General features: G+C 41.4%; 1 protein-coding gene across 1 annotated transcript in view; it reads right to left on the bottom strand.

The window, feature by feature from the left end:
- The window catches only part of ctnna1 (catenin (cadherin-associated protein), alpha 1), an 88,206-nt gene that overhangs the window by 22,661 nt on the left and 52,958 nt on the right, over positions 1-12,587 (bottom strand). Inside the window, exons 10-13 of the mRNA XM_083915563.1 lie at positions 10,024-10,116; positions 8,352-8,508; positions 7,431-7,631; positions 3,558-3,709 (exon numbers count right to left, since the gene is read on the bottom strand). Of these exons, the coding sequence (XP_083771689.1) occupies positions 3,558-3,709; positions 7,431-7,631; positions 8,352-8,508; positions 10,024-10,116 (603 nt within the window). The remainder of the gene's footprint in view (positions 1-3,557; positions 3,710-7,430; positions 7,632-8,351; positions 8,509-10,023; positions 10,117-12,587) is intronic.

Raw genomic sequence — 12,587 nt, 5'->3', positions numbered from 1 at the left:
GGAGGTGGAGTGTTTACTGCAGATTTGGTCGGATGAAAATATTCAAAAACAGTCGACAAGACGCACAAAAACTGTCTGTGGAAAGATTTGTAAACAAAGCCACACACACGCGATCAATGCGTGTGACGTGTTACGGCGTGATGGCGTATGGACAGCAAGAAGTATTGGCCGAGGCCCTGGCAGTGTGAGTACAAACGGGGCTGGGGCGCGGGGGGGAGAGGGAGGGGGGACAAGTACCCTAAAGTCCGGGTCTCGGTCCGGGAGGATAGTGTGAGCGCGCCCTTAGGGCGTGATCACATTGTCCTTTTGGCCGCGGCCAAAACCGTTTTTTCAGCTAAAGTCTAGTACCTTTAAGTAGTGTGAGCGCACCCGCTCCGCGCTCAACTGGGGCCAGCTGGGCCGCCACGGCCCGCTTGAAATAGGTGGGCTTTAGCGGAGCCGTTTGCACATGTACGAGCACGAGCGTGCGCACGTGTACGCGCACGAGCACGAGCCCTACTGCAGTAGCGTTATGTCCGCCCGTTCGGACATGTAAATAGAAGGACGGACCATGCGCGGACATTTAACAACAACAACAATGGCGGTGAAAGGTTCATGTTGGTGTGATGCGGAGGTGGAGTGTTTACTGCAGATTTGGTCGGATGAAAATATTCAAAAACAGTCGACAAGACGCACAAAAACTGTCTGTGGAAAGATTTGTAAACAAAGCCACACACACGCGATCAATGCGTGTGACGTGTTACGGCGTGATGGCGTATGGACAGCAAGAAGTATTGGCCGAGGCCCTGGCAGTGTGAGTACAAACGGGGCTGGGGCGCGGGGGGGAGAGGGAGGGGGGACAAGTACCCTAAAGTCCGGGTCTCGGTCCGGGAGGATAGTGTGAGCGCGCCCTTAGGGCGTGATCACATTGTCCTTTTGGCCGCGGCCAAAACCGGTTTTTCAGCTAAAGTCTAGTACCTTTAAGCCATGTGAGTGCACCCGCTCCGCGCTCAACTGCGGCCAGCGGACCGTCCACAGCCCGCTTGAAAGAGGTGGGCTTTAGCGGAGCCGTTTGCACATGTACGAGCATGAGCGTGCGCACGTGTACGAGCACGAGCACGAGCCCTACGGCAGTAGCGGTATGTCCGCCTGTTCGGACATGTAAATAGAAGGACGGACCATGCGCGGACATTTAACAACAACAACAATGGCGGTGAAAGGTTCACGTTGGTGTGGTGCGGAGGTGGAGTGTTTACTGCACATTTGGTCGGATGAAAATATTCAAAAACAGTCGACAAGACGCACAAAAACTCCGAGGACTATGGAAAGATTTGTAAACAAAGCCACACACACGCGATCGAAGCGTGTGACGTGTTACGGCGTGATGGCGTATGGACAGCAAGAAGGATTGGCCGAGGCCCAGGCAGTGTGAGTACAAACGGGGCTGGGGCGCGGGGGGGAGAGGGAGGGGGGACAAGTACCCTAAAGTCCGGGTCTCGGTCCGGGAGGACAGTGTGAGTCCGCCCTTAGTCTGCAGATTTAGACAGGGCAGTCCAACAGTAAAACAGCCCTTTGCAATTATTTTTGTGACATTCTTCTCATAGCCTCTGTGAGAAGAGCAGATTTTATTTTAAGGACAGAGCCAGTAAAATCACCTTGGGGCGTGACGCACTGCACAAATCATAAGGTAACGACAGCTGCCCCCTGTAACTCGCTGTCAGCAGCTCCCTGACTTTGAGACAGTTTGATGTCTGGGAGGCATATTCTCTGATGTCGCTGTAGGTGAGGAGAGGGCTCTGTCCACCTGTCAAATATCCAAGTGACATCCAACATAGGCTGCCTGTGCACCACTTACAGAGGTTAACGACTTGTCTATCTTAAGAAGCCCGGACCCCACACTTGTCTCTTCTTATTTAAGAGTGGGCAACTGTTTTGCGCATGCATGTGAGGGTTTATAGAAAGATGGCTGGTGAGCAATTGGTGTAAAAGCGTGCGTGTGTGCATGTGCGTGTTTGCATGTGCGTGTGTGCATGTGCGTGTGTGCATGTGCGTGTGTGCATGTGCGTGTTTGTATGCATGTGCGTGTGTGCATGTGCATGTGTGCATGTGCATGTGTGCATGTGCGTGTGTGTGTATGTGTGTGAGAGAAAGAGAGATAGAACATACTCTCCAGAGAAGTTGTGTCATGGTGCCCAGTGGATTTGCAATATTTGATATTTCTTTGGACTGAGAGTACAACATGGCTAGTTTACATGTAAACTTTGCCACTGAATTCTAAGTTGAGATTTATTATAATTAAGAATGTTTTTTCATACATGCTCTGTTATTTTTAAGCCATCTACACACATGCGAGCACACTCACAACCAGGTAGTGTTCAGCCCGCCCCGCGGGCCCAATGTTAACAGCTTAATCAATCTGGATAAAAAGAGGGGAGCTGGGGCAGATGGGAAGTGCATGTAGTTCTCTGACTCGCAGTCCAACTCACGCATGCTAATTAAATCCTCCATCTTAAATCAATTGCTTATTATAATGCAAATACTGCATAATGGCCTCTCTCTCATTTGGTTCTTGTCTGTCTGAGCAGCATTATTCATGGAAGCCCAAGCACAGTTTTGAAGCACCATTGTCAACACAAAATGTGCTGTCAAGACTAATGATCCCAATTCAAAAGATTAAAGTGTAGAAAATAATGGAAGATGGCATTATACAACCAACCAGCACATTGTATCTCAAGGCAGTAAATACACATTTAGGTAATGTTGCACATGAGATGCGGTTTTAACAAATCCACTTACTTCTTAAAATATATACAAAATCTAATTGTGCAGTGTTGAGGAGTCAAACTAGTTATACTATAAAGCCTTAAGAACTATTCATTTCTTTTTCTAACTGGAGTGGGTTCTGCTGTTAGCTCATCGTCAGTCAATTAGGTACCCAACTACCATCTGTCTCAGTTATAGGTCCACTCAAGCAAAGGCCATTAACCCACAGACAACTGAGGGTGTTGCTGCACAAGATTGCAAGTCTGGTCAATTAGGTCTGCTCTTGCATGAGACAATTTAATCATTCGCTTCTCAGATTGCACGCATATACAGTTTCTCTCATACCATTAAAAGCAGCATCTGGTTCACATTACACTACAAAAATCAAGGACTATCATAATGTTGTGGATAAGATGATTTTTTTGATTTTCTTTTTCAAATCAAACCACATCAAATCAATATTGTCCATAGTAAATTAATTTGAACTTTCACATGAATGTGTTTCAAGGTGATACAGCCTCTTGATGTGGCCAGAGGGAAACTTTTCTATACCTGTGAAAACATCCTAGAGTAGACCAGCATTTAATTGACGTATTTTCCGCACTATAAGGTGCATCTAAAAACCTTATGTGGTGTGCCTTATAGTGCGGAAAATACGGTACTCATGAAAGTTTTCTCTGCCCATGCTATAGTGATGAAAAGGTAAAAAGTGGTCCTAGCATGTATTTATACAGAACAGGAAGATAACAAAAAATGTGTATTACAAGCTCATGGCAGGGTGAAAATCAAGTCTTAGAAAAAACAGTGCGACTCACTCTGATCATGAGGACAGCCTTGCGAATGTCACGGATGCCATCATATACCAGACGGGATGCGTCAATGAACTCATTCTCATCCACAGGTAGTGACGGGTTTGCACTCAAGGCCTCCACTGCAGACTCCACTTGTTCTGTGAACCGTGGCATGACTGACGGGGAGGTGATATGGAAGGTGGGAGGAAGCAGGGAAAAATAAAAGGAAAAACAAAAACAATATTGATGAAGATTCACTCCAAAAAAGGAAGGTAGACAACCTAAATAAGCACAGCGTAAAATAAGACAGACATAAACACATACACTGAGTGAGGGCTTGAGTTATACAACAATAGAAGAAAAGGTATTAATACTTGATGTATTCTGAAATATTGTTTTTTTTATTGTTCAGAATTTGATATAATATCAGCTGTGGCTATACCACTGCTGTCCTAGCATCTTTTTTTAAATAACTAAGGCACTACAACAAAAACCTTTATTTTGTGTAAAACAGTAACAATTGTGTCAAAAGAGAAGATTTTAACAATGTTTTCTTAGGACTGTAGGATTCAAACATGAATAGGAGGTGTAGAGGCCCTTGCTTTGAATGACTTCAGCACATCTGAGACCACAGGACATCACTAGTTTCTCACACTGGACTGGTTTGATCTTGGTCCATTCTTCTTTAGTCTCTTCCACAAAATAAAGGTTTTGGTTGAAGTGCTTTGGTTATTTAAAAAAACAACAACATGCTAGTACAGCAGTGGTATAGCCACAGTGGGTATTCTATCAAATTATGAACAATAAAAACCAAGTATTTCAGAAATAAATCAAGAATTAATACTTTGTCCTCTAATTTTTATCTCCAGTGTATAGACACACACAATACATTTTTTTAACAATGATAGAGCTATGTGTTGCGAACACTAATTGTCCAGACACAACATCCAACACAAGCCAACACAGAGCCGATGGGTTTGTTAAAGCATTAGAACTTTCTATTCCATAGACAACAAGTTTTTTGATTTCAGAAAGTAATAAAATATGTTTTCAAAAAAGCTATAATCCTATGTATTTGTACAAGAAATAGTGTACAACTAATGGGGATCTTAATAAACTAAAGTAAACTGCAGGTTATAAAAAGCTACGTGATATAAACCATCAAAACAATCAGTCTGAGGAAGGAGGAGAATATTCGAAATGATCCCATCAAAGATACAATTAAGGTGTTGTTCTGTTCTAACAAACTCTTAATTGAGCATTCAGAGTCCACTATATTCACTGACACGCTTAAACTGTAGTCATTACATTCAGCTTTGACAGATGGAATTGTGCACTGTTGGTCTGCTTACTGCCTTCTTGGGTTGCATGAGAAATAGGGAACAGAATGCTCAAGGGAAAAGATCCCACATTTGGCATAACAGTTTTCCAACAGACGGTTTCACAAAGCTCTCCCAGTAGGCCTGTGCTATGCCCCCATTGATGATATAATAACCGCTCCACAGGGCCCTAAACCACCTCTGCATTAATAGTATTTCAAATTCAGAATTGAGGATGCAGCTTGGCCTTCATGGGAGAGGCACGAATGTCAGGGTGCAGATGGGGAGGCAGAGAGCAACAGAAAAAAAGGATTAGGGGTTCGGTTTTGTAGCCTATTTATAATATGCAGGTTTCTGTGTTGAAATAATGTAAAAAGGAAAAACAAAATCTGATATAACTGTGATTGTTAGAGTCACAGCAACCACTTCCCTCAACCTACCACTGATGAGTTTTTCAAATTATTTCACATTCAAAGAAAAAAAGCTGCAACAATGTATCGTCATTCATGTCAAACATAAAGCTAATGAACTCCAGGGCTGCAACCAACTTCCAGTCATAGCTTTCTTGTCAGTGGCACAATCCCACCAACAAACCCATGACAATATACAACATCTACACATGTTTTTCTAATGGATGCCAGTAGAGACCTTTATCATTATGTATTCAGTCAGCCATCTCATAAGAAAACATTGTTTTTTATTCTCCTAGTGCATAGTCATGATTTGTATATCATTGTAATTGGCTTTTTGCAACTGGGATTCTTAATAAACACACAGTACATACCAAGACATGTACATATAATTTCTGTAAGTTCTTGTTTTTCAAATGAATGCCAAACAAAAGAAAAATGTATTTTGACTTTAAATCAGAAAGCATTTAAACTTATGAAATGACTGATTAAATCCAAATTATTTTAATGCAAGTCTCTGAAACTTGATCCCAAGTATAACTATGAAACTTTAAATTCTTGCTTACATGCAGAAATACTATATTTGTCACACAGATGACAGTGCAGAGTCACAGAGTGCCTGTCAGAACATTAAAGAACGACTGAGTTTGAACATGAATCCCATGACATGAGAAAATCTGACAAAAAGTCTCATGATAGTATATGTCTTCAGGGCACACCACCACATAAGAAATCCTGCTTAAGCCACGGCCTGCATTGTCCAATTTTTAATGGGCCCAATGTCAAGAAAACCAAGCTGTTTCTAAATCTGACAACCGACAAATCATTCAATCTTGTTAGCTTACTAGTGATAGACGCTAACACAGCTCACACATACTGGCTGATAATGATATAGGACAGAATTTGGACAAAAAGAACTTTTATAATATAACTCGGGTTGAGATATTCAGGGCTATCTGACAACTGAACACTGCTGGTTGTGCAGATAAGTAGTGTCAGTCGAGTCAGAGGTTGGATTTCACAATGCAGCAATCATAACACTGAAAATAAGAGCAGAAAATACGCTTCAACTTCCCTAAAAAGATGAAACTGCATTTTCTAAGCAAATTTTTGAGGAATTTGAGAAATGTTTTGATTTTTGAAATGCCAATAACATTGAAACTTGACACAGCATTAACAGGAAAGACAGTAACTGAGGAGACTGTCTCTGGGTTTGTTTATGACAGAAAACATTGTATCATAAAATGAAATGAAATTGACACAGTACCACACACATCCAAAGACAGATGAGTTAGGCTAATTTGACACATGCTGAATTAATAACGAGCAATGAACAATGAGTAAAGAGTAAAACAATCTCAAAGACAGTTGGATTTGTTCACCATGTCCACCTTACTGACAGAGACTCCATGAGGAAAGAAAACAAGTAGGATTGTTTGACCGTCTTTGTCATCACACTGGGCCAACAAATGGTTTCCACACAGGGCCTATTGTATTCTAGTTACATTTATATAGCAGCATGAATATAAAGCATTGTGTAGGAGCCATATAATCATTGTGGGAACCCCTTTTTTAGTAATTTACGCTAATTGGATCACATAGTGTGGGGTTTGAGGAAGTAAGGGTTATCATCTGTTCACCTGGGTTGTTTCGGGTGAACAAAAGAAGAGGGGGTGTTCCTAGGAAGTCTACTTTTTTCTGAACGCTATTGCATACCACGCTATTGCATACCACACTATTGCATACCACGCTATTGCACACCACGCTATTGCACACTTTTCGCTATTAAGCCATCACGCTATTTTAACGGTTTCCCTCTGTAATGTACAAAAACTCATTCAAGGATTCGGTTCATGATTGACAGCGAGCGAGTCGAGCAAGTTCCTCAGCCTCTCGATCACTGGTTAAGTGTTTTAATTGTCACCACTTCACATTGTGTCTGCCTTTATATGTATCCATGAAGTTACATCAATAAAACAATATGGACTAAGGCATATCATGCTTCAATAATTAAAAAGCTAGAGAAGTAATCTCTTGGTGTGTCTAAGTTTGAGTTATGACAGTTGTAATCATCTGAATACTCTGTTATAGTCATGTATATGCAGTCTTTGGGCAGATATAAACATAGAAATTCTTTGGCTTGTTATATAATTCAATTTCTGTGGTACCTGTGTCAGTGAGGAGCTTGGTGGCCTCCAGGACCTTCTCTGTGTAGATTCCAGGTTCATAATTGTCCATTTCAGAAGTGACCACATGGACGACTCTGGCAGCACGGCCTCGAATAGCTCCAGCAGTGCGATCCAAACCATCAACATCTTTCTCCTGCAGAGCGATGACACACTTATTCACATCCTCCAGGATGTGGTTCTCTAGGGACGTAAAAACAATGTTGCACTTAGTGGTGTATACTTTGTACTGCTCAGACACTTTAATCCAAACATTACATCAGTCTGCTTGGATGCAGTTAGTGAGAAAGCATAGCTAAAAAAAAATGTATTTAAAATATCTTTTCATCCAAGACATGTTTCTAAGTAATAATGAGAACTTACACAGTCAGGGTATCCTCAGCCTTCATTATGTTTGCATAAACCTCAAATTAAAAGGGCCACTGGGAAGCTCAATGATAGGACAGGGTGGGCTGCAGACAAATTCTAAGACTCCTTATTAATGGGGAGCCTGTAAAATGCAAATGTCCACTGTGTAAATTACCGTCTGTCCTTGGCAGGAGGTGAGAGAAGTCACTCTGCTTAATGCTTAACGAGAACTCTTTAAGAGTATGCCCGACAAACCATTTGTGTGCTTTAACACACGTGACAGGATGTCAATTTCAGACGTAGTGCTGCTGATGCTTCAGGGCTTTCCTCTGTAAAGCCCAGTCACCCTCTGTATGTATGGCTCTCATCAGAAAAGACTAATGGCACAGATACTTTACAGCTATTTACCTCCTCTTAAGAATGGTCTTAAGTGCTTTGTGCAAATCCATCTTAATACTTCCAAAAACACCATCTACCAATCAACTGGGCAGCATCCGTTTTTACATTTAAAAATAAATAAATCACAAATCATCAATGCTCATTAATACCACTCACCAGACACACAAAGGAAGTCATCAATGGAGGTTATGTCATCAACAGCATCGGTGAGGACGCGGACCTGCTTCTCCCACTGCTCCTTGAACAAATCCATATTGTCCTGGGCCACCTTACTGTTGGGCTTGGCAGCAAGGGCTAATGCTGCATTAATCACCTGTAATCACCCAATTACAGCCATTAAAGCTCCATTACAGCATAGCCCTCAGCCACAACATTAGCATAGCTTGATTAGGCGAAGCCCCCCGCTCTCCCACCCCAATGTTGGGACTGCAGCATCCAGCCAAATCATTCCTAGGAGTGATTATAGAAACGGTGATTTGAAGGAATGAAATAAAACTAATAGCTGGTTGTTTTTGGGGAAGAGACATCTGTGGATATCAAAGTTCAGGATGAATGGGAGTCATTAGATGAGATTAAAAAGGAGCAGTGGCAGCATAGTGGAGAAAGCTGGCAAGACTCAGAGGTACAGATTACGGACTGGTAGTTAAAATAGTAAGGGGTATGAAAAAATGGGCTCAATGGTAGACACATGGAAAAGACGACTTGAGTTATTGATGTTTTTATGTTTCTCCTTACTCTACCCAAGTTGTCCCTTATCCACTACACTGCCCTACAAAGTCAAAGTGCAGTAACTACGCAAACATTTAAAGTAAAAATGTCTTTAAAGTTTGTTTATTGTCCCAACAAATTAATATTTGACACACTGATGATGGATTATGGTTTATTAGTTTGACATTTAATAATAATTATCCAAATAAATCCTAACGTCCATACTTTCAGGTTCAAAATTGTGCAGAAATTATGTTATCAGTGATTTTGTAGTTACTGCACTTAGACTTTGTAGGGCAGTACAGTATGTGTGAAATGAAAACCACAGAGCTGGATAAAACCACTTACAGCCAGTTTTGATATATTGGAAGGACGTTTTGGAAACGGAGGATGTGCAACTACCACTGGTGTTTAAAGAGTACAGGTACATCGCAGGTGAGATGCACACAAAACATTGTCACTATACATGACCACATGAGAAAAACAGATGTATGACTATACTTGTTTCCATTTGTTAATATCTAAGGTATTTGTTTCACAGAACAACCTAAATTTTATTATACAAAATGTCTTGTCATTTCATTTATATGAATATATATATAATATAATTTTTCCATATTCTGTTTAATTGTGTAATTGTTATGAATCTGTGGGAAGAAACAACACCCACACACAGTTTTGTGTCCAGTTCACTTCACCACCTTTCTAGCACGAATGCAGAATCACAACACTGGAAGAAATTAGACTACAGTGTATTTATACCACCCTGATTCAGAAGATTGACAAGAAAGCTAGGTCTATTATTGTATTATGCCAACTCTAAATCAAACATCAACTTTATAACCCAATTAAAATGTGTAAATGGCAATTGCATATTCCTAATCTGGTTATAAAATACTTAACTGCATGTAAGTAGAAGTTACAATATAATAGTAAGTTGAAGTTGTAATATAATATTCTTTCTTTTTTTAACATCCGAGCTGTAATTTTCATTATCGCCTGAAATTAGTGAAGATGTATTGGATACTTCTAGTGCTAGTATTAAAATAAAATGTGGGAGCCTCTCAAAGAGGTGCACAAAATGCGCTGGGTGGAAGTTGGGGGCCCAACAGCCAGGTACCTGGGGGCACAGAGTTTCCAGTTGAGATGCTGCCATGCGGACCAGCTTCACTCCCTCTTCATTGTTGGAGATGGAGCATGCCAGGTTGGCCACCTAAACCAAAACACACACATCCACTTTTTAGCCCCAGGGACTCTGACACAGTCTTATTTTGAGAGAAACAAAGAAAGCATAATTAACCCAGAAGAATCGGAAATGGTGCAGCTCTGCAATACAACAAATTCCTGTGGAATACAAACCCAGTGCTGAGGGTTAATTTATAAAGCTGCTAAAATTATACAATATGATAGCACAGAGGGGAACGGAGAAGCAGGAGGAAAAAAACAAAAGCTAAGCTGTTGAATGAAAACATAAATTACAAGTTTTGTGTTGGTTTCCCAAATAAGTACATTTCCCCAAAATGTAAATTGGAGTTGTAACTGGTGACTTAAAGACGTGGTTATTCTGTGAATAAATCACAAGGCTGCCAGATTGCCATTAAGCTCCTGGATAAGAGAGGCAAATATTCCTGACACTTTCAAAAACGAATGAGAACTGGAGTGCTGAGCTAAGCAAGTCTACCTTGCGACTGCCAACATTTATGGTATGTGAGTATATTTTCTTGTATTGACCAACAAATCATGTGCTTGCACAATTATTTCCAAATATTCTTGCATCTTCAAGTGTAACATCTACCCATATTCACAAAAAATTAGGTCAGCGATTTTGAATATTCCCATTTGTTGTTCGGGATGTGCTGGCAACAATGCTGAAACAGAATGCCTATGATGTGAGGAACTGTGCCAAAGTGGGATTATCCAATAGACAGAAAATGTGCTGAAGCCTAATCAATTACAAAGGCAAAAACCATCATTGCACTACATCAGAAACAAGAACTTAAAGCTTTTTTTTTTAGCAACCTGGGTTATAGTTTCAGCCATCACTCTGTTATAATTTACCCAACAATTGAATTCTTGAGATCTAGGTCACACAGCAACATAAGCATTGAAACTATCGCAAAGGCTGTAAACAAAACCGTAGCTTTACCACAATATCATGAGATGGAAAGCAACAGAACTGTCAGTTATGATCATACATTGCCTTTAAACACATGCTGCATTTACAACTACATACAAGGATTAGATTGACATTAGAACTGAGAGTTGGGCTTGATCAAACAAATGGTTATGATGCACAGCTCCGGTTTTGATTTTAATATTTTTGATTATTTTTACAACAACATAAAGGAAAAGGTTTATTTTCATCTAATGTGATCTTCTGATTGCTCATGTTTGCCCTAATGAACTCTACTGGGGTATGGGATCTCCAGAAGTAAGCTGGTAGATGAAATGCAGTTATAAAAGCATAGAGACGTGGGACAAATCTATAGCAATAAGACTCAGGTTGTAAAAAAAAAAAAAAAAGTCCCATTAAAGCACCGGTGGTGAAATGCGTCACTGGCTGCAAAAGTGGCAGAGTGAAGGAGAGTGTGAAAGATCCACTCCTCCTCAGTCTCCTCGTTTCTACAAGATGACGCCCACCCCCACCTCAAAATTCCTGAGCCATTTTGCTGATGAGAAGCACTTATTCCACTGCACTGGTAAAGCACTGAAACATTGATATAAACACATCCCACATCACTATGCAAACACATGCAGGGACTACAGGGAGAACATTCAGTATCCTAAGAGGAGGGGTAAGAAAGTGGTTGCATAAAAAAAAACTGGCACTTTATGGAGTGACCTGTGTTTTCACTTTCATGATCTTTCACATACGCTTTCTCTTACCCTCACCATGATACCACCGGGAAAACAATTTCGGCACAAGGTAACTGGTGGAAAGTCAAACACGAAAATACTCCCCTCAAGTCAAGTAAATGCTAGTCCACTTATTATGCAGTAACCATAAGATTTTAAGTGTCAGGGAAGTCATAGTTTACCAACGAGTGTTTGTAGTAGTCCATCATGCTAGTCGAGTTAATAGACTTTTCTTGTGTCTGCTGGGGACACATCTTAGGACGCACTCACACTGTCCTTCCGCACCGGGCCAAAACCGGCTTTTCGGCTAAAGCCTAGTGCGTTTGACCAGTGTGAGTGCACCCGCTCCGCGCATAACTGCGGCCAGCGCCTGCCTGAGAGAGATGGGCTTTTGTAGAGAGCGTTTGCACATGTACGAGCACGTGTACGAGCACGAGCACGATGCCTACGGCGGTTCTGACGTCATTTATGTGCGCCTGTTCGGACAGTAAATAGAAGGAGGGACCATGCGCGGACATTTAACAACAACAACAACAATGGCGGGCGAAAGGTTTACGTTGGTGTGATGCGGAGGTGGAGTGTTTACTGCAGATTTGGTCGGATGAAAATATTCAAAAACAGTCGACAAGACGCACAAAAACTCTGAGGTCTTTGGAAAGATTTGTAAACAAAGAGACGCATTGCGATGACGTCAATCAATGCGTGTGACGTGTTACGGCGTGATGACGTATGGACAGCAAGAAGCATTTGCGCGAGGCCCAGGCAGTGTGAGTACAAACGGGCCTGGGGCCCGGGGGGAGAGGGAGGGGGGGACAAGTACCCTAAAGC

The sequence above is a fragment of the Echiichthys vipera genome (genome assembly GCF_963691815.1).
Source record: "Echiichthys vipera genome assembly, chromosome: 6".
NCBI classification, from domain to species: Eukaryota; Metazoa; Chordata; class Actinopteri; order Perciformes; family Trachinidae; genus Echiichthys; species Echiichthys vipera.
The sequence above is the reverse complement of the archived record's forward strand: the minus strand, read 5'-3'. Positions and strand labels throughout refer to the sequence as shown.